This window comes from Caretta caretta, chromosome 12, assembly GCF_965140235.1.
Source record: "Caretta caretta isolate rCarCar2 chromosome 12, rCarCar1.hap1, whole genome shotgun sequence".
Taxonomy (NCBI): Eukaryota; Metazoa; Chordata; order Testudines; family Cheloniidae; genus Caretta; species Caretta caretta.
This window is the reverse complement of record NC_134217.1, coordinates 25,301,584-25,323,287: the sequence shown is the minus strand read 5'-3', so window position 1 is coordinate 25,323,287 and position 21,704 is coordinate 25,301,584. Positions and strand designations below refer to the sequence as shown.

At 39.5% G+C, this 21,704-nt stretch overlaps 1 protein-coding gene across 3 annotated transcripts in view; it reads left to right on the top strand.

Annotated features, from left to right (window-relative positions):
* LOC125620775 (transcription initiation factor TFIID subunit 4) overlaps positions 1-21,704 on the top strand; it is a 214,588-nt gene that overhangs the window by 3,314 nt on the left and 189,570 nt on the right. For all 3 annotated transcript variants that reach the window (XM_048816905.2, XM_048816904.2, XM_048816903.2), the window contains exon 2: positions 2,093-2,265. In XM_048816905.2, the coding sequence (XP_048672862.2) occupies positions 2,093-2,265 (173 nt within the window). The remainder of the gene's footprint in view (positions 1-2,092; positions 2,266-21,704) is intronic.

Below are 21,704 nucleotides of genomic sequence, written 5' to 3'. Positions count from 1 at the left end.
TTGTCATATATGAACAGTTATACCTTCATAACAGTAAATATTTCTACAACTTGAATAACAAACTTAATCATTCATCACAATTACTTTGACTGTCCCATTCAAATATATCCTATTGAAAAATAAGTCTTAAAACCGCAAAACAAAAATTCCTATGGAACAAATAGATTGAGATTTTGGGAAGTGCCCATAGGTCCATGTCCTGTAATAAACTCTGTGAAGTACATTGTATGATCAGGCTGTTAGGTGTAAACTTCAAGAAAAAATTGCATGGATTTGTACATAGTGTTGTGGTGGCTGAATGAACAAATATCTAATTACATCTCTTAACTCGTCATTTGCGTGTACAGTTACCACAGCTGTTCAGTTAAATACAGTAATGGTGTGTTCAAATTAGTTGTGCATTTTATACAATGGTGCTGTGGGAAAGACCTCACAACAACTAGGGAAAATCCAATATAGTGAAATTAATTGTAGAAATAGTTTTGTCAAATATGCAAAATAATTAAAAAAAATCTTTTCAGTTTGCCCTTTTCTTTATAGTAAGTATATGTGGTGTTCTAACAATACTAGGCAAAATAAGTTAAGTGGAAGTCTGATTAAGTTGACAGTGTTCCTTTAAATGGATGATTTTGTTATCTTTTAGTAGTAAATACCAGAAGAAAACACTCAGTTCTGGTTCTTCACCTGCTTTTGTAGTTTAGTCTGTATCTTCCTCTTTGAACTTCCCCTACTTGGTGATATGAAGTGTAGGGACCAGTCACAGCCCAGCTACTTCAGATCTGCTTCTTAGTTAATTTCCATTTTATGTAGGGAAGATTAGCAAGTGTTTTCTAGGTATCTCCCCATAAAGTTAATTCACGTAAAGAGAAACTACACTACTTACAAGGATTATACTTGAGCTCAGAGTTTATATGTGGAATCAGATAAATACATGGCTATTAAATGATGTGATGCACCCATGTCACATTCCTTAAAAAACTGTAATATGTAAACCTAAATATGCTTTTAATTTTACTCATATCCATTGAGTATGCACAAAGCAGTTGTGGTCTGATTTGTTCTTATGAGTTATATAGTTTAATTTTTAACACATGAAAATTAAACGTTTCAAACTGTTTGCAATTGCATATATTATTAATAAGTTGTTAATTGAACTAGAACATTGAATTTTATTTGTTTACAAACACGTAGCAAAAAGGGTTATTTTCAAAATTAAAATGAGCTCATCTGGTTTGCAAAATAAGTGAACTTTTGGTTTTTATTATCCTGTTTTATTTATTGCGATAATATTATTATTTATTGTAATAAACATTGTTATTGCAGTATAGGAACAGTTATGGTTAACAGTGTTAAGTCAAAAACTAACAGACTAATAAACTGAAAATATAGCCAGTGCATTAGATTTTGGCCTAGGATATAGGTTAGGCTCTGCACTTACACACACGTTTAACTTTGTGCATTCGGTGAGTCTTTGTCTTCAGTGGGACTACTTGTGCGACATACACTTAAGCCATGTGTAAGGCTTTGTAGGATTGGGGTCCTTAGTTTATAAAAATAAAATCAGACAGGGCAGAGAAGGTTCAGCAGTGGATAAAGGTGAGTGAGGTGGTGGGGGAGGCACAGAAGATGCGTACTTACAATTTAGTTCAGGAGTTGGAGTCTGGTTTAGATTCCCAGCACTGGAGCTGGCTACAGAGCAGGGCTAGGACAAATGAGGCATCAGTGGGACTCTGTATTGGCACAAGTGTCCCTGCCAGTAGATCCCATTGCTGGATCAGGATTTAAGAATTAAATGCAATTCTCCCCCCCATGCTCTGTTACTGTCTCTAATTACACCTTTAAATTTTGTCACCTTCTTATACAGTCAGGTATCCAATTGTTACATTGGTACGGTTCAAATGTAACGAAACTTGTTTCAAGCTGTATTTTTAATTTTTTTTCCTGCTGATAGTAAGTACTTTCCCTTATGGCATATCTGATTTTATACTGTAATAAACATGTCAGGACTGATGAATGAAGAAAGGAAAATGTTAAGCTGCTGCATGTCAGTTCTATTCATAGTACTTACTATTATTTTGACTATTTTCATTAGGTATGGTCTTGGTGCGCACAGAAGCTGGACAGCTTGTAATGGTACCTCAGCAGGTTTTAGCCCAGGCTCAAGTGCAAGCTCAAGTACAAACACAGGGGCAAAGTCCCGCCAGCATCTCACCCAGGCTTCCAGTGCCCACAAGTGGTCCAGTGTTTCGTTTAACAGCAAGCCAGGTACATTTTTTCATGCTTGTGATTATCATTTTTCTTTATGATCTACTGTATTTTCTATCAAACACATTGTAAAGCTGGGCTTCTTTTCAAATTTGTTCACGTAAACCTTTTTTTGTACTGAAAAAAATTACAGAAGAGGGAAATGTACCTCACCTTTAGCCAAAGAATGGGTTAGTTCCAGGGGTCCAGCAAATTTCTCTATATGTCTACATTTCAGGAGTCCCACATTATGGCTTCTGTTAAGGCCACTTTGGAAATCTCCGAGGAAATCATACATGCTGTTGATTCAATAGGTGACTCTCTTCCTTCTGAGTCAGTATTGATCTAAATCCCCAACATGGTGTTTGGGGGTGTGGTGCTGTTAAGATTAATTTTTCAAATAAAATGAACAACAGGTGTCCTGCCCTCTCCTAGTCATTAAATATTGTTTTATACATTATTCAAGAGTAAGGATGGTGATTCTCATGTTACATTAAGATTTCAAGTTGCGTGATTGCATTTTGCGTACCTAAATTTCTCTATTAAATTAAGTTGACTATGGTATCCTTTCCTGCCCTGTAATATTCTGTAGAGTTTGATGTTAAAAAGTTACTGTATTTCCACACAGAGGTACTAAGATTGATATTAAGCTTCTGATGAGTTTGTAAAGTGCTTTGAGATCCTTCTAGCTAAAAACCCCCAAACCTATATTAATGCAAGTAGTTATCATTTAACTAAGTGATGGTATTTCAGGGAGGTTATTCCGCTTTGGCTACTTTGGACTATAAAATTAGAGATCAATATTTCTGAGCATTGTTACTGCGCAGCTCAGCATTAGTAATTCTCTTCTGATTTGTGGGGGAAGAGTTAAGACTGATTTGGTAAGTACTTACGAGTACTATGACTATGAGTAACTCTGAGCTGCTGTGCTAATGCAGTAGCGCCCCCTTTGGTCAGAATTAGCTTGGTCTGGGAAGGCAGTCAGTCAGCTCCTTTTAACTGAGTCTCTATGATAGTCCTATTCCGGGCTATGAAGGGTGTTAGTTTCAGTCTTGCTAGGTGTACGGGTTTCCCCTTGTACTTGGTAGGGTCATCTGATCCTGGTCCTCAGGGGGTCTCAAAACCCCTTTTGTTCTTAAGTGTCTGTTGTGGCATTGGTAGGGGAACCCAGGCCCACCCACTCCACTGGGTTCCAGCTCTGGGCCCTTAAACTAGGCAGGCCAAATAAGGCCTCAGCAGCAACTCCTGCTGTGCCCTGAGCTCCTTTCTACCTCTCTTGGTTCTGTAGGCTTCTCCAGCCTGTACATCAGTGGTACCCAAACTTTTTCTATCATGCTCCCCTTTACCAGTAATGGAATCTGTCCGTACTCCCCCTCCATTACTGCAGAGGAGCTTGGGCTGAAGGCGGAACTGGGGGCTGAACTGGGGATGTGACAGGAGCTGGGGCTAGAGGTGGAGCTGGCCTGGGGCTGGAGATGGAGTGGAGCTGGGGACAGAGCTAGTCTGGGAGCAGAGCTGGGTGGCACTCCTTCCCACCTCCTGTGTGGACTGGCTTGGGCCCCGCTGCATGCCCCCCACCCCATGTTCTTTCACGCCCCCCTAAGGAGACGTGTCCCACAGTTTTGGGACTACTGCCCTACATCCAGTCATCCCTTTTCTCGAGTGTTGTCTCTGGGCAGCTTCTCACCAGCTTGCTGGCAGGACTTTCGTTCTCCAGACCTGCTTGCTCCTTTAGTAGCTATCCGACATTATAAGAGTGTATATTTAGATGTATCTCATGTAAAGTTAGAGAGAAAATTGTTTACCTTTAATTCACCACTCATCGGAGCACAGCTTTTGAATACAAAACTACAGAAAAGATATTAACAATTGGAGGGAGCTGAGAAAAGATAAAGACTTTTAAGAAATTGTTAAGAGTATGTCTAGTATGACCATTTGAGGAGATGATCACGAGCATGAGGATGACAAGCCTGTTAATAGTCTTTGGAATTATGTGGAATGCTGGGGGTAGAAGGTTGGAAAAAGTCATTAAGAAAAAAAAGATTCTGTGGCTTTGTGGGAGGCTTCTTTGAAACAGGCCTAAGCACAGTGTTGCCACACTGTGTTGGATTTTGTGTAGATAGGATGTAGTTCTGTGTCTTGAAGAGGCACATAATCCTTAGTGCAACGGATCTCAAACTATTCCAGATGGTCTATGGAGTTGCTTTTTTGGCCCTGGTGAAGAAACTGTCATTCTACGAGTAGTGATGTTTCCCCCTAGTTATAGCCCATGCTAGTTTTCTGAGGCTTTCTTGAACAATTACATTAAAAAAACAATCAACCTCTTTTCTTTACTTTGAGTGGCTGCTTCATGTTTGTCTTTGCTAGATTTTTTTTCCTTTGGGTATAAATACAAACATGACCAAGTTTTGACTGATAATGCCAAAATTGGGTGGACATCAAAGATACAGGAGAGAAGAACCAAACTGCAAAAGGATCAGAGATTAGAGCAGTAAACAGCATAAATACAAAATAGAGCTTGAGAATTGGGGATGTAACCAAGGAGATGCTCTCGCTATATTAAATGAGCACATTTCAGTCTTGTCTACTTAATACTGTTGTAATTAGTTTTTCATGTAGCTGTAGTTGCTGCGGAGAAGGGTGCAGGATCAAGATTGGAAGGAGAAATGTCCATAAGAGAATACTATATTAAGAAGTTGTCTGCAATAGGAAAAAATTGAGTAGAGCTCTATTGTGCATAGAATCTTAGGAGACCTAAGATGATGATGGTTGGTTGCACTGAAGTTTTAATGGCAGAACAGTGCACTGCCATTTAGGAGACTGGAATTTGGGTCCCAAACTCAATCAAAAAATGCCATACCCAACAAGCATTTGGGAGCTGCTTGTGTGTTGCTCTCATGCACCTCCTTTTTGGCCGACTTGGAGCAGTATTGTTAGGTTTTGGAAGGCGCTTAAATCAGCTACTGATGTGTTTTATACATTTAATACAGTTTATCACATAGTATCAAGCTGTAGTATGGGGCTTTGAGTGTGGTAGGGGAATAACTAAAGAGTTGTGAATGGTGAATATCCTAGAGGTTGTTGTGATTTCAACATTTTACAGTGGCAGTACTGGAACAATAGGATTGTTGCTAGTCAGGGATTCATGTGCATTGAGATAACTGTATAGTATCTGCCTAGACTGTCAGATTGGTTCCTCCGTTTCATGAGCCCCACATTTGTTTACTTTTATCAATTAATAAAGGCAATGAAGTGATTAAAGCAACATCATCGGGAGACTTGAATTTAATTATTCTGGAAATAGGCTATAGATTTTTCTCTCCTGCTACCAATGACTTTTATTTGTATATATTTGGTCCTGAAAATATGTTAAAAATCATTTGACTAGAATAATTTTTTTAAAGCCAGAAAACAGTGAATTCCTTAAATAATAAAGGCTTTACTACATAAGAACTACACTTGTATTTGATTCTTATGGAAGACTTATTTCCTGAGGCTGTGGAACTCGTTGTTTTTCTGGAGGAAATGTTTATTGACAAATATTGTCCTAATCTTTTAGAAATGGTTACATCTTCAGGTGTGGTTTTTTTTGTTTTTGTTTGAATAATGATGATTGATCAAGGAGAGGAATCTAATTCAAGAAGTACAGCAAGTAATGTATACTGAAAACAAAATTGTCTTCCAGCAATTTTATAATTGACAGAAAGTTTTTTTGTTTTGTTTTTCCTATTCCAGAATACAGTTCTGACTTGTCAGAAAGCTGGAGCCTGACAGGTTCTCTCCCCCCACCCTTTCCCCCCGCCCCCCAGTGAAAATCTGAAAGGGTACGGGAAATATTTTCTGCGTGGATGTTGTTAGGCTTGTAAAGTAAATCTCCAGAAGTCCTGTTCTTCTCAGTCATTCAAACTGAGACAAATTGCATTAATCATTGGCTCAGAACAGACTGAATGTAAACATGTTATTTCCGTTAAGGCTTGAAACCATTTTCAGTGTCATATATGCATGAGGATGTGGGGAAGGTGGCAGTGACAGCAAGCCTTGGATTGGTTATTTGAAAAAAATCTGTATTTTACTAGTCCCTGGGGGATTGGTGGGGCAAGTGGGTATTTCTTGATCTCAGGGCAGATTAATGTAGTGTTTCCAAAACACATAGCATGGAGGTTTGGAACTGGAAGCACAGGTACCTTGACTGCTGAGGGAAAAAATGTGTGTGCTGCCAGGGTTGTTAGTTTGTGGATTCTGTGTGATTCCTGGATCACGAGGTTGCAGAAGTTCGTGAGAGAGCAAGGGAGTACAGCAGGACATAGGGATTGCTGACTACAGGCTGATTTGGGTGGAGAGAGGTGGCCTGCGTTGGCATCATATTTTTCCCGTTCTGCGGCGTCTAACTGGTGACGTAAGCTCTTGTTGTGTTCTTCGAGACACTGTGGTGATTCACTTGCATGAAAATGATCTGGGCCTTATTCCTGGTGCACACCTCATAAATGTATGAGAGAAGATTTGGATCGCATCACAGATTTGTGTCCAGGAGTTATGATAATTTTCTCTAATTTTTCATAGTATCTGAATAATTGCTACAGCAGCAATATGAAAGTTATTAATAACTTTTGGAAGAACATTAATCAGGAAGTTAGAGGGTTCATGACTGACCAGACTATACCTACTTTATGTCATAGAAACATTAGAAGCTCTGATACCACACAGTTTCCTGAAGATGGGGTACATCTACTGGATGGGGGCTAGAGGATCTTTCTCTCAAACATAAAACTCTTGAGCAGAAATCTGGTCTGTGATTTCTCTTGCTGGCCCCTCCATCCTCCAACCATTCTGAAACATGACGAGGAACACCCTTTTGCTCTAACATAGTTGATCTTCGCTTCAGGCACTGCATATGAGTTGGGTTACAGGAGCGGGGAAGGGAGGACAATAGAAACATTTGTATACTAGGGAGTGAAGACTGCAGGGACAGGCATTTCCTGCTTTGGGTGGGGTAGGTCCTGGTACAGAAGTGGGGAGGAGGCCAGGCTGGAGGAGGGAACACAGTGAATGGGTTAGCGCAGGGGTTCTCAAACTGGGGGTCAGGACCCCTCAGGGGGTCATGAGGCTATTACATGGGGGGTTGCAAGCTGTCAGCCTCCACCCCAAGCCCTGCTTTGCCTCCAGCATTTATTATAGTGTTAAATATATTAAAATGTGTTTTAATTTATGGGGGGGTCACACTCAGAGACTTGCTATGTGAAAGGGGTCACCAATAAAAAAGTTTGAGAGCTACTGGGTTAGGGGCATGGCTGGGGAGGTGTGCCAAAGCTGGGCTGGTGGGGCAGAGTTGTAAATGCATGTGGGGAGGGGCAGTGTGTGTGTGTGATTCAATATGCTAGTTGTGGGACATGAGAGATAAAACTACCTAAATGATTACCAGCTCCTACCAACAACATATCTTTTTCTGATTAAAAACACGAGGAAATTCAATAGTAATAAACTACATTAATGCAGAGTTAAGGTGCTTGGTGGTATTTCATAACTTCCAAGAATGTTGAGCTGAACAAAACTCAAACATCTGAAAATCAGGAAATGCACAGTTAAGGTTGCCCGTGCAAACTTAACTCTGTTCTCCTTCAGCAATGTCCCAATATGCTCTATTAGCATTTATACCTTTACTCAGCCAGCTCCACAGGTGCAGAAATATACAAGCTTTTACAGCCCACTCACTCTCACCCACAGGATTCCACCTAACATTAAAGGACGAAGGGGGGGGGGGAAAAGGTTGTCCTTGCCACCTTTCCTCTCTCCTCTTCAAGCAATGCCTCAGTATGCACATATTCACACTGGCCCTGGGCATAATAAGATTCAGGAGATTCCAGGCCCTGGTGTACACTCACACACTTAGCCAATGCCCCAGAAAAAATATTGCACATACACAAGTTAAGATTCACTTCAGAGACTTTTACAACTCGTTTACACTTACTCATAGGATACTGTTTCAATCTGCACTTTCACTTAATCTTCATTAAAGTGTTACAGTCCTCTCATATTCCACTTTACTGCTGACAGATCCTCTATAACAAAAGCCCTATGCCCTGCTATTGACATCACCTACACAATTCTGCATAGAAGGGATGCATACTGGATCCTGCAAATACATATGCAACTCTTCCCTTTCTTCATACACGAAAAGGTGGAAAACATAGGTCTCATGTCACAATCATAGCTCTGTCACATACATCAAAGTAATCTGCAGATCTCACAAACACATCTCTATCCCCTTACCACTGCCTCCACCATTCAGTACAGCTACACCTGATACCAACTACATTCACTTTACCTGGAGTACATGCAGATAATAAATGCTTAGACTGTGCTCATGTCCCAGCTTACTACTGACAATACTCTTCGTAATAAAACCTCTGGGCCTTGCTGATTATATAACATACGCAATTCTGCATAGAAATGGTACATATAGGATTCTGAAGATACATATGTGTCTTTTCCCTTTGCTCACATACATTGCAGGGCGCAAAACATAGATCTCATGTCATAATCACAGCTCCGTCACTCACCTCAAAGTAATCCACACATCTTTGTTTCACAAATACACCCTTACCAAGCAGTCCCAACTGGTGCCTCCACCATTTAGTGTAGGTACATCCAATGCACTGACTGCACCTGGAGTGTATGCAAATAATTCCCATTGGCTACTGCCCGCTATAGGGAAGTAGAGGGAAGGTGTCATGGGCTACTTTTTTCCCCTCTTTGTCCTTTAATGGTGTATGGTGGAATCCTGTGGGTGAGAGTGAATGGCTTTTAAAAAGAGGAGCTTGTACATTTCAGCAGCTGTGGGATTGGCAGCATGTGTGTCTTAATGGGGCATATTTGGGCATTGCTGAAAGAGGGCAGAATAAAGCTAGTTGGGAAAACCTTAACTGTACATTTCCTGGTTTTCAAAAGTTAGTTTTCCTCAGTTTAGTGTTCTGCAGTGGGATGACATACCACTAGGCAACCTTAACTCTGTGTTAATGTAGTTTTTTGCTATTGAATAATAGCACAGCATTGGCTAACATAATTGTTTAAAAATATATCTTCACACTGTACAAGGATAATTGTCCTATAATTGCACCAGGCTACAACAATGTTTGAAAATTGCTGTCTGGCACAGTTTGTGATATTATTTGGGGTGTGGCATAATCTGAACATGCTTTTGCATTTGAGTGTGTAGGAAAATGAAGAATAACAATGTAAGAACAGCCATACTGCATCAGACCAATGGTTTGTCTCGCCCAGTATCTTGTCTTCCAACAGGACTAGATGCTTCAGAGGGAATGGACAGAATAGAGCAATTATCCAGGGATCCATATCCTGTCATCCAGTCCCAGCTTCTGGCAGTCAGAGGTTTAGGGACACCCAGAGGCATGGTGTTGTGTCACTGACCATCTTGGCTAATAGCCATTAATGGACCTTTTCTTCTTGAACTTATGTAATTCTTTTTTGAATGCAGTTACACTTCGGGCCTTCACAACATACTGTGGCAACAAGTTCCACAGTTAATTGGGCGTTGTGTGAAGAAAGTACTTCCTTTTGTATGTTTTAAACCTGCTGCATATTAATTTCATTGGGTGACCCCCTGATTCTTGTGTTATGGGAAGGGGTAAGTAACTCTTCCTTATTCATTTTCTTCACAGCATCCATGATTTTATAGATCGCTATCATATCCCAACTTAGTTGTCTCTTTTCTAAGCAGAACAGTCCCAGTCTTTTTTAATATTTCCTTATATGGAAGCTGTTCCCTTGCCCTAATAATTTTTGTTGCCCTTTTGTATATCTTTTCCAATTCTAATATATCTTTTTTGAGATGTGGCCACCAGAATTATACACAGTATTCAGGGTGTGAGCATACCAGGGATTTACATAGTGACATTTTGATATTTTCTGTCTTATTTTCTATCCCTTTTCTAATGGTTCCTAACATTTTGTTACCTTTTTTTTTTTACTTCAGCTGCACACTGAGCAGATGTTTGCAAAGAACTATCCATAATTGACTCCAAGATCTCTTTCTTGAGTGACGAGCTTATTTAGACCTGATCATTTTGTATGTATAGTTGGGGTTATGTTTTCCAATGGGCACTATATGTCCTCTGCACCACTTAGGACTATATCAAGAATTGCCTCTCCCCTTTTGAGTTCCAGGACTAGCTGCTCCAAAAAAACAGTCAGTAATGTCTAGAAATTTTATCTCTGCATCCTGTCCTGAGGTGACATGTATCCAGTCAATATGTGGATAGTTGAAATGCCCCATTATTACTGGGTTTTCTGTTTTTGTAGCCTCTCTCATCCCCCCGTCACTGTTACCATCTTGATCATGTGGTCAGTAGTATATTCCTACTGCTATACTCTTATTATTCAAGCATGGAATTTCTATTCATAGATATTTTGTGGTGCAGTTTCATTAATTTAAAAGTTTTACTATATTTGACTCTGCTTTCTTTCACATACAGGGGTCTCCCTCCCACAAGCAATGCAACTTTCTCTGTCATTCATGTGTATTTGCTACCTTGGTATTACCGTGTCCCATTGATTATCATCGTTCCACCAAGTTTCTGTGATGCCTATTATATCAATATTCTCAATTTATACCAGGCATTCAAGTTCACCCATCTTTGTAGTTAGACTTCTAGCATCTGTGTTCAAGCACTTATAAAAGTCGTCAATATTTAGTTCTCTGCCTTCATGTAATGTAACTGAATGGTACTCTGTTTCGTTTGACTATTTCTCCCCTTTAATCAGCCCTCCCCTAAAGGAAGTCGCTTTTCATATAGGGTGCTTCTTTGCAGCCTGTTGGCCTTCCCCCAGCCCTTAGTTTAAAAACTCCTCTATGATCTTTTTAATTTTACATGCCAGCAATCTGGTTCCATTTTGGTCATCAGAGTCCATCCTTCCTGTATAGGCTCCTCTTCCTTTCTCACAAGCTTCCCCAGTTCCTTATAAACTTAAATCCTTCCTCCAGTCACCATTGTCTCATCTATGCATCGAGGCCCTGCAGTTCTGCCAGTCTGACTGCCCTGTGCATGGATTGGAAGCATTTCAGAGAATGTTATCATATGCATTTTCATATAATCAGAAAACTTGTTTAGGTCCTGTCTTGTCAGTTACTGGTCTTCTGTCTATTCTAGATAGGTTACTCATATGGTCTCTCTCACCATCGTATCTGACCACCTCACAGTCTTTAATGCATTTATCCTTGCAACACCCTGTGAGGTAGGGAAGAGCTACATTAGGAGGAAAATACCCATTTTACAGACAGGAACTAAGGCCCAGGATCATGCAGGAAGTCTCTCTAGGAGCAGGGGCTTGAACCCAAGTTTCCCAAGTCCTAGAGTAGTGCCCTAATCACCTGGCAGTCTTTCCTCCCTGTTGTTTTCAGCATCCTTTACAAAAAGCCTATACATGCCTTGTGATGGCTGAGTTAACATTGTAGGAAACTTACATTTTGTATTTGCTGACTGTTTTTATTTTAAATGTGCAACTTTTACATTGAAAATATTCTATAAAAATGTTTGTTCAAACATGTAAGGAGCAGAAGGTTATTCTTGTTTACTAGTATTAAGAGTTCAAGCTGATATCATTTTCTTCTCTATAGATTGCAATTGTGTCTCATAGGTGGATCATCAAAATTTGCTCTAGAGTGAAAGAGGGGATTCAATCTTAATGCTTGTTTCTCTCTAGGCCCCTCTTGATCAAAGAGTGATATCTGAACCAAATTGTTATGAGGCATATAATGAAATCTTTTGATTTGGGCAAAATAAGTGCGTACACTCAAAAAAGAAAAGGAGGACTTGTGGCACCTTAGAGACTAACAAATTTATTTGAGCATAAGCTTTTGTGAGCTACAGCTCACTTCATCAGATGCATTCAGTAGAAAATACAGTGGGGAGATTTATATACACAGAGAACATGAAACAATAGGTGTTACCATACACACTGTAACCAGAGTGATCAGGTAAGGTGAGCTATTATCAGCAGGAGAGAGGGGGAGACCTTTTGTAGTGATAATCAAGGTGGGCTATTTCCAGCAGTTGACAAGAACGTCTGAGGAACAGCGGTGTTTTTACCTTTAGTCCTTTTGGTATGATGTCCATCTGTTTGCATTTGGAAAGGAAGATGATGTCTGTCTGTATCTGTACGAGTTTTTTCATGAAGTTGATAGATTTCCACTCCATACGGCTAAATTCAATGCCTTGCACAATGACATACAATGTATAAAGAAAAGGAGTACTTGTGTGGTTAGTCTCTAAGGTGCCACAAGTACTCCTTTTCTTTTTGCGAATACAGACTAACACGGCTGTTACTCTGAAACGATACAATGTATATACACTCAGTTTACATTAACACTAAATTAGCACTAAAATGTTCTCGCTTCTTTACTTGATTTAGCTTAACATTATGAATAGTTATAACTACACTAATATTTTGTATTTGAATATTACCTTCCTTCTGAGGATCTCAAGGCACTTTAAAATGTGAGAAAGTATTATTAAATTATAAGATCATCAGATAATATTTGTATCTTCATATATGTTTGTATAGTAGCTAGCAGAGAGGGGACAATCCTGATTGGGGCCTTAGGACAGTATTGAAATAATTAGTAATTTTTGTTTTGCACATGGAGAAACTGAGACCTAAAAAGGGGTTAAGCAGTGGTTTTCAAACTTTTTTTCTGGCTACCCAGGTGAAGAAAATTTTTGATGCCCGCGACCCAGTGGAGCTGGGGATAAGGAGTTTGGGGTGTGGGAGGGGCTCAGGGCTGGGGCAGAGGTTTGGGGTGCAGGGATGAGGGCTGTGGGGTGGGGCCAGGAATAAGGGGTTCAGGGTGTGGGAGGGGGCTCTGGGCTTGGGCAGGGGGTTGGAGTGCAGGAGGGGTCAGGGTTGTAGGCTGGGGGTGCAGGCTCTGGGGTGGAGCTGGGGATGAGTGGTTTGGGGTGCAGGATGGGACTCTGGGTTTTGTGGGGGCTCAGGGCTTGGGTAGGCGGTTGGGGATGAGCAGTGCAGGAAGGGGCTCAGGGCTGAGGCAAGGGATTGTGGCATGGGCTTACCATGGGCGTCTCCTGGTCAGTGGCGCAGCGGGGGTGCTAAGGCAGGCTTCCTGCCTGTCCTGGCACCGCAGACCGTGCTGCGCCCCGGAAACGGCCAGCAGCAGGTCCGGCTCCTAGGTAGAGGCGTGCAAGCAGCTCCACGTGGCTCTTGCCTGCAGGTACTATCCCTGCAGCTCCCATTGACCGGGAACCAATTGGCCGGTGCTCGGGGTGGGGGCAGTGTGTGGAGCCAGACTTGCTGCTGGCCGCTTCCGGGGCGCAGCGCGGTGTCAGATCAGGTAGGAACTAGCCTGCCTTAGCTACCGTGACCCAGTGCCTTATATTCCGTGACCCAGTACTGGGTCCCAACCCGCAGTTTGAAAACCACTGGATTAAATGACTTGTCTAAATGTACCTCAGTGACAAAGAGGGACATAGAATTAATTCTTTCTTCCAGTTCCTTGCTTTGCCTCCTTAATAGTTGTGAAATATTTTAATCATTTCAAATGATTTATTGAATTATTTGCTTACGAGCAAGATTGTAAAAAGGTATGTTAATTTTAAGAGCTTTAAATATTGATTTTCCAAATCACCAGAGGGAAAGAGCACCATAGTGAATCAGGTGGCAGAATATATAGATAAATTAAATATATACAAATCAGCAAAATATTATGGTATTCATTCAAGGATTATTAAAGAATGAGCCAAGAAAGCTGCAAAACCTGACATTTATTTTTGACAACTCATAAAGAACAATTAAGGGATTCCAGGTAAATGGAGATTAATCTAACTTCAACAATAGGTTAAAAATGCCACTAATGAGCAAAAAATAAAATGATAAAAATCCACTCAGATGAGATTAACTTGATGAGCAATACATAGTAAAGCAGCAAGTGTATTCCCAACCCTTACACCACACCCCAGGCTTGGTACATGGCCTCAGTATTCTATTCCTCCATACCTGGGACATGACATGGGTAGGGGTTCCCCCATTTCTTGGGGAGGGAAGAGAGACGGGGGGACAAGCTCCAACTGTAAACTCTCAGCCAGTCTTCCCTTCTGGGGGCATCTTGTGGGGCTGGAGCCCCTTATTTTTGTGGAGGAAAAAGAGGGAGAGCTGGGCCTTGGAAGCCCATAACCTGTCCCCTCTGAATAACAGCATTCTTCTGCTGCTAGCTAACATATTTGGTCCTGTACCTTGTGTGTTAGAAGTCCAGGCTGCATTGCTGAAGGTTCAGGGTTCAAATTGTGCTGTTCGTACATGATAGGGGAGGGATGTTATAGTTGTATGGAAGAGGATTTTTTTTTTTACCTTTCCCTTTAAAGATCAGCAATTTAGGAAAATACATTAGAAAAGGTTAAGAAAGTTATTTAGGTTGCAAAAATCAAACACTCAAAAGTTAGACGATGCTAAGTTTACAGTTATACATGCAACCTTAATTTTGCCCACTTGTTTGTATGCATTATGATACAGTCTTTAAATAATACCCTACTATTTTTTCCACAGGACCTGTGTCTCATTCAGTGCATAGGTTGAACATACAAAGGGCAGAATTACGGTTGCACAGGCAACCATAAATCTGGCATTTCCTAAAATTTGAGTGCTTGACTTTGCAACCTAAGTAACTTTTTTTTTAACATTTTTGTTTGTAATAAAGAATAGGCCATGCCACAGAAACTTGAAATATTATTTGACTCACTTGTCAGTTTTGTGGATGGAGGGAATGCAGTAAACATAATACAGCAATATTTTAATACAGCTTTTAGAACAGTCTTGCATGAAATTCTCACAGAAGCTAGACAAATGCCTTTTGAAAATAATATTTTGGCTTCTGTTAGCCTTGGATTCCCTTTTTGGCTCTTCCATTGATTTGTGACCTTGTGCTAGACAGTTAACTTCCTTCTGCCTCAGTTTTCCATTGTGTAAAATGAGAACAATACCTACCTTTATAGGTGGTATGAGTGACTGTGGGGAAGAGAAGTGAAGTGGAGGACGAAACACTCTCTGTAGCACTGTAATCTGTGCCTGTGTTTCTTAGCAGAAGTCTGGAAAACTGCTCCAGGAGGAGCTATACTGCCAGCGAGAGAGGGTCAACAGAGCAACAGTAACCCTTTTAGGATGGCATCCTTCTCTGGGTCAGTTTAGTGCCAAGCTAGGAGAGACCACGGAGGACAAGAATAAATTACAGAAGGATGTGCAGCATATAAATAAATGAGTGCAAATCAGTACAATAAGATTTAATTAAAATAACATTCAGAATCTCAAGATTGCAGAATGCTATATAGAAAGCAGTGATTCAGAGAAAGATGCATACAGTGTGTTTACATTGGAACTGTAATCATCGTGTGAATATAAATTGCTACTTCTTTTTTAACTGAAATAAAGTATTGAAGTAAGTAAAACTTGAATAGGTGCAGTTACATTTCTAATCTTTCCTCATGAGTAAATTCTAAGATTTTATTGCATTGCTGAAACATTTAATATATTAGAAAGTAAATAGTTTCTCTTTAATTAAACAATTATTGGAGTTTAATACAATTTTGATTTAAATCTGATTTTAAGATTATGGAAGAAAATAATTATTTTATATTAACTGCAGTTTTTAGCACACTATAGTAACATATTACAGGGAAATTTAACATTTTTCTGAACATGAACATAGATTGTTCCTGTCACTAGGGGGAGTCTGTCTTCTCTTTTCTTGATTATACTTCTGTGCTCCTGTAAGTGTCTCTCTCTTACTGTATCCTTATGGAAACTTATTGTTGTCTTGTGGACCTTATCTGCATCATGGATGCCCTTTGGGGAGAATGACATCTGCTCTGATTGTAATAAGAGTGCTTTGTGCCTGATTTATATTCTTGGTTCAGAAAAAGCCCTCTAATGAAATTGGAAAAGCATTTGGCATATTTAAAATAAATACCTTGTCAAAACTGTACAATATTTTACTCTCTTTATTCCATGTTTCTGTATGAATTTGATATAATTCTTTCTATGTTCTGTGATTGAGCATTGTGATATTTGGTTATTTTAACAGTGATTTATGTTTTGGAATTTTCAAATCTCATAGTTTTGTTATGCAATTTTTATAATGTGTGAAAGTACAATCTACAGTTCTATGAAGTTTTAGATTCATTACTGCTCCATTTTGAAATCATAGATGACCATTATGGGAAAATTAAAATATCAACATTCTTGGTTTTTTACCAAGTAAATTACTTGAATTATAATCTTCAAAGAGTATGTTATGCCTAATGCTTTTCAGCATTTGAAATAACATTGGAGAAAGCAGCACTGTACTTGTTTTTGAAGTATTATACTTGTGAAATTTTAAAACGTAGGTAGGTGCTGCCATCTAGTTTTTCATTGATAGCTTTCTTTTTCTGTTTACACTTTCAGTTTATGTAGTTAAGAGCTTTGTTTGTTTTTGAATGCTTTAAGCCAAATTTCCTGCTCTTTGTTTGTGTTTCTTATTAGTCAGGCTGCTGCTACATGCATAAATGAAAAGTCAAAAATAATGGTACTTTCAGTAATCTGAAACTGGTGGTAAAATTACAGTTCCAATGTATACCAGTGAAATGGAAATGTGAGTTGTAGATTAAAAAAAAAAAAATCTTATATGCAATGTTAGGCCCTGATTCTATAGATGTTTTACCCATATACGTAACCTCTTTAAATGCAAACATACCTTAATGTTAATGTTTTGTTTAATGAACTGCCTTCATATCAGTGAAACTTAGCATAGAACTAAAACTGTCAGCAAGGATCTAAAGAGTCTTCGCTGTTAATTCTTTGTGATGTTTGCCCTGCATGTGACAGTGTTCAAGTTTTCTGTGGGAATATTTGGTCATCAGTGATCAGCCTGATGCTTTTCTGGAGTTGGTTAAATCTTATTTCAGTCATCACTTTTGAGAATTAAATTTCTGATAACCTTAATGAACTTTCAGATAATAGTAGGTGCCATGTAGTCAAATGGTAATGTATTCATACCTTCTCTTTGCAGAGCATTTTGAATTGTTATGGCTTATCTTTACAGACAAGAGCATTCCCAGTCCTATAATTTAGTTTCATGAAGAGTTAATATAACCCATATCCAGTGTTTTTCCACAGTGAGTAACTGGATCTCTTTTTCAAGTTGTCTCTCTTCATTGTTATTTAAAGAAATACTTGTCCATGTTAATAGGTCCCAAAATATACCTATTTTAAAGGTACCTGTTGTTCTGTTCTCCCTAACAATAAAAAAAAAAATGTTTGTAGAGTATTTGGATATTCCTGGGAGAAGGAAATTTAACCTTGTTTGAATGCTGAAAGGTAAATTGCCAGCATGTGAGGAGAGATTAGTACTAGATGTGTAGGTGGGAGACCAATAGATATGGTGGTGGAGGGTTGACGGTGCTTTTTTCTGTGAGGTGTAGGCTAGAGTTGACCATCTTTCTGCCTTTTGTTCACCTTGGATATATAATTCTTCTTTAAGAAAAAATTAACCACTGGTACATGTAAATTCTACTATTTATGTACTTGGAATATTCTTACATAGCAATTTAAACATACTTAGGATAGTACACACACACACAAACTACATTAAAATAACATTCTTAAGGTTCCAAATAAAAAGTTAAGAAATGCTAGAATGAAGGTTTCCTGTGTAACCTTAATTAAATCCCCCTTGTGCATATATGTGTTATGATAGTCTTTAGTTATGTGATCACATACTGTTTTTTCCATAGGACTCCAACCTCATTCAGTACACTGGAGGGATTGTGCTCACTTAATGAGCAGTTAAATATTTTGTTTTATGGTCATTATTCAGTATGTGAAACCAGGCTGTATTTATAGCACACTATGTAAACAGTGCTCTGAAGACAGAGTTACTAATTCCCTCAAAGGATTTTCTGTGGTAGACAACGCTATATTATCTGAATGCTTCGCAAACAGTAATGAATTGATTTTCACAACACCTCTGTGAATTGAACGTGGTGGTATTATTCCCATTTTACAGATGGTGAACTGAAGCACAGCAAGATTCAGATAAAAATATACATTAATTTTAGATGCCCAATTTGAGACACTTAGGACGTGATTTTTCTTAGTAATTAGCATTATATAGCACTTTATATTTTCATAGCACAACTCCCATTGAGTTCAGTTGCAGCTTTGATCACTCAGCACATCTGCAAATGTAACCATAGGGTCTCAAGTCAGGCACTCCTAAAATGAGGAACATACAATTAGTGACCAATTGTGAAAAAATTGGGTTAAGTCAGTGGTTCTCAACTGGCAGGCTACTTGCGGTCCAGTCAGCACACAGCTGTGGCCTATGTGACATCTTCAGGGCCGTACAGGTAGTATATATATTGTATGGATGCGGCTCACATAACCTGCAGAGAGCTGCATATGTGGCCCACATTGGTAAATAGGTTGAGAACCACTGGATTAAGTGACTTGACAAGTATCACAAAAGGAACTCTCTAGCAGAGGCAAGGATAGAATTCAGTTCTCCAGGGCAACATTCAGCTGTCTTAACTATGAAACCATCCTTTCTCTTCCTGCAGTTCCCTGTCACATTCACTACTACACTTTCCCACTTCTGCAACAAATGAAGCAAGGGTCCCTCAGACAAATGTCTCCTTCACTATACAACCCCAGATCATCCCCAGAGCAGATTTATCTGGCACTGAAGAGGCAGGGGTCCTAAGGCAAGAAAAAATAATATGAGATCATATAATTACAGACTGTTTCATAGTGCATATGCACAAAGGGTTCAAATTAAGGCTGCACAGACAATCTTAATTCTGTCATTTCCTAACTTGAGCGTGTGACTTTGTACCTTTAGTAATGTTCTTTTAGCATAGTTATTTTTGTGTAATTTCCTAGGTTTTTCAAAAAACAAACTGAAAGAATAGAAGCTTCATCATGTAGCATCATATTGATACCCACTCAATTCATCAGCAGGATTGGAACCTTTACACTTGCATCGATAGAGGCCACTTGAACCGATAGAGAGTCGTAGGATATTTTCCTTTGAGGGGGATGAGACACTTTACCAGTGGGTTTCAAAGATATTTGCTGACATCAGAGGAGTGGTGAGACTCAGCGGTCTTGGGTTCCATTCCAGGCTCTAGAGGGGAACGTGGGAACTTCTGCCATCCCCCTGCGTCCTGTCCCAGTCCTATGTTTTTCCCCATCCTGGCTCCTCATCCCAGTCCGTCTCCTTGTGTGTCTTCTGATCCCAGGTCCAGTCTCCCTCTGTGTACACTCATAGTCCCAGTTTTCCTGTCCTCACCAGCCAGCCTGTAGTCCCAGTCTCACTGACCTGTGCTCTTTGTCCCATTCTACTCCCCACTGCCCCCTCCATACCCCTTCACCCCCAGTCCAGCTCTTCTCCCCTCTGCATTAAAATCAGGGAGTATCCTGAGCCCAGCAAGTGGGGCTTTTGAGAGCACAGGGGAGAGAATCTCTCGGCTTTCATTTCTAGGGCCCTGCCCCATCTTGGCCCACAGAAGCACAGAGCTACAGTTGCAGAGAAAGTCCTGCTCAGCCCCCTGCAACTCCAGGCTGGAGTGTGCTTATTGTAGACCGAATCTGCAGAGATTTTAGGGGCAAAGATCTAGCAAATCTTTACTAAGCCTGTGTGAACTGCAGTTTTTTGAAGGCTTATATTTGGACCAAATTTGGGTAGATATTAATGAGAATGACAAAAAGCACACCCCTTACACAAAGGGCACTCTCCAGCAATATTTCAAGTCCCTGCTCTAATCGTGGGGATTTTTAAAAAATGAATAGCCTTAAGCATAGAAAGGGGAAAGCTACTGTCTAAAATTTATCCCCGTGAGTCACCAGTAACTGGTGGGTGTGCTAGCATATCTTAAAAAAACCCCATGTTTTTTTATTATTAGCAAAATCATTAATTTTTTTTATTAACTTTGTTCTTGAAAACAGATGACCTGTTCGGGCTTAATTTTTTTTTTTTTTAATCAGCCTGCGGTAGACACCCATCATGTAAAATTCCGGTTTGAATGGTTAAAGTTTGGTGAAGTTATAAGCATCTGAAAATAGGGACTGATAATGGGAGGTAATATAACAATAGGTGTGCTACCAACCACAGCATCAATTCCTATTTTTTTTTTTAAAAAAGTATTTGTGATTTGTTGCTCTTTTACCAAACTTCCAGGTTTGGTCTTTCGCATATGCTCTTTTCCATTTGCCTTAATCCTTCTCCAGGTATCCCTGTATTGTTATTTAAAAAATAACATTTGTAAACTGTGGAAACCTCCTTTTTTTTCCTGAGACATCTAAACAATAAAAATATTACTGAAGCTATGTACAGAGGTTTTGTTTGTGTCCAGTAGGGTTCACATTGAGTGTTGTTTTGAATTGTGCAAACTCAAAACCTAAAAGCCAAAGTCTGCTAAAGGTAAGTTTTGCAGTTTCCATCAGAAACTAAACCATAGTCCAGATTCACTGAAGGGTGCACAAACCTTAAACTTGATGTATCTTTTGGCAAACTTGGCCCTAGTTTTCCATGAATATTTTCTCCAAAAAAAAAGAAAAGAAAAGGGAACTCAGGTTTTCTGTGCCGCTTTTTTGTTTTAGAGTGACCAATTTTATTGGGAAGTTTGTTGATAGAACAAATTTTAATTGATTATTGTAGCATGTTTGCTTTCCGGGACAGGGGCTGTGTTCTTTTTTTCTTAAAGAACACGGGCACTTAATCCTGCCTAGCACAATGGGACCTAAATTCTTGATCAGTAGGTGGTATTCAATCCACAAACCTGCTTCTAAATTATTTTCAACCAATAAGAACATGTAACATAACCAATGTGTCCAATAAAATTAAAACAACTTTAATTTCATGAAGATTGTTATTTTCAGTTGCTGTATTTTGAAAAATAAATGCATTTTTGATTTTTGAAGCATGCATATATATTCTGTTGATGATTTGGGATTTTAAATACCACCATACAAAAGCTGTACTGTTCTTCTTTAAAGAACATTGCAGGACCATACCCTTTTCTCTTGCTATCTGGCTCAGACAAATTCATCTATATCAGCGTTTCTCAAACTGGGGCAAGTGTATTCTAGGGGGGGTTTGCAGTATTGCCACCCTTACTTCTGTGCTGCCTTCAGAGTTGGGTGACCGGAGAGCAAAAAAGGTTTGAGAACTTCTGATCTATATAATAGATTCCAGGATTGTCACCCTATATGTAACTCTGAAGCCTAAAATGTCTAGCATCAGTGTGAAGCGAAGGAAACCACTGCAAGCACGGTTGAAAGCTCTTTTTGTGTAGAATATCACCAGGTTGAATTGTCACTGGGATTCGCAGTCAGTTACAACCAATATTTTAAAGTTCTCAGCCATTTTGACTTTACAAATTACACCTGTGTGGTGTATCGCT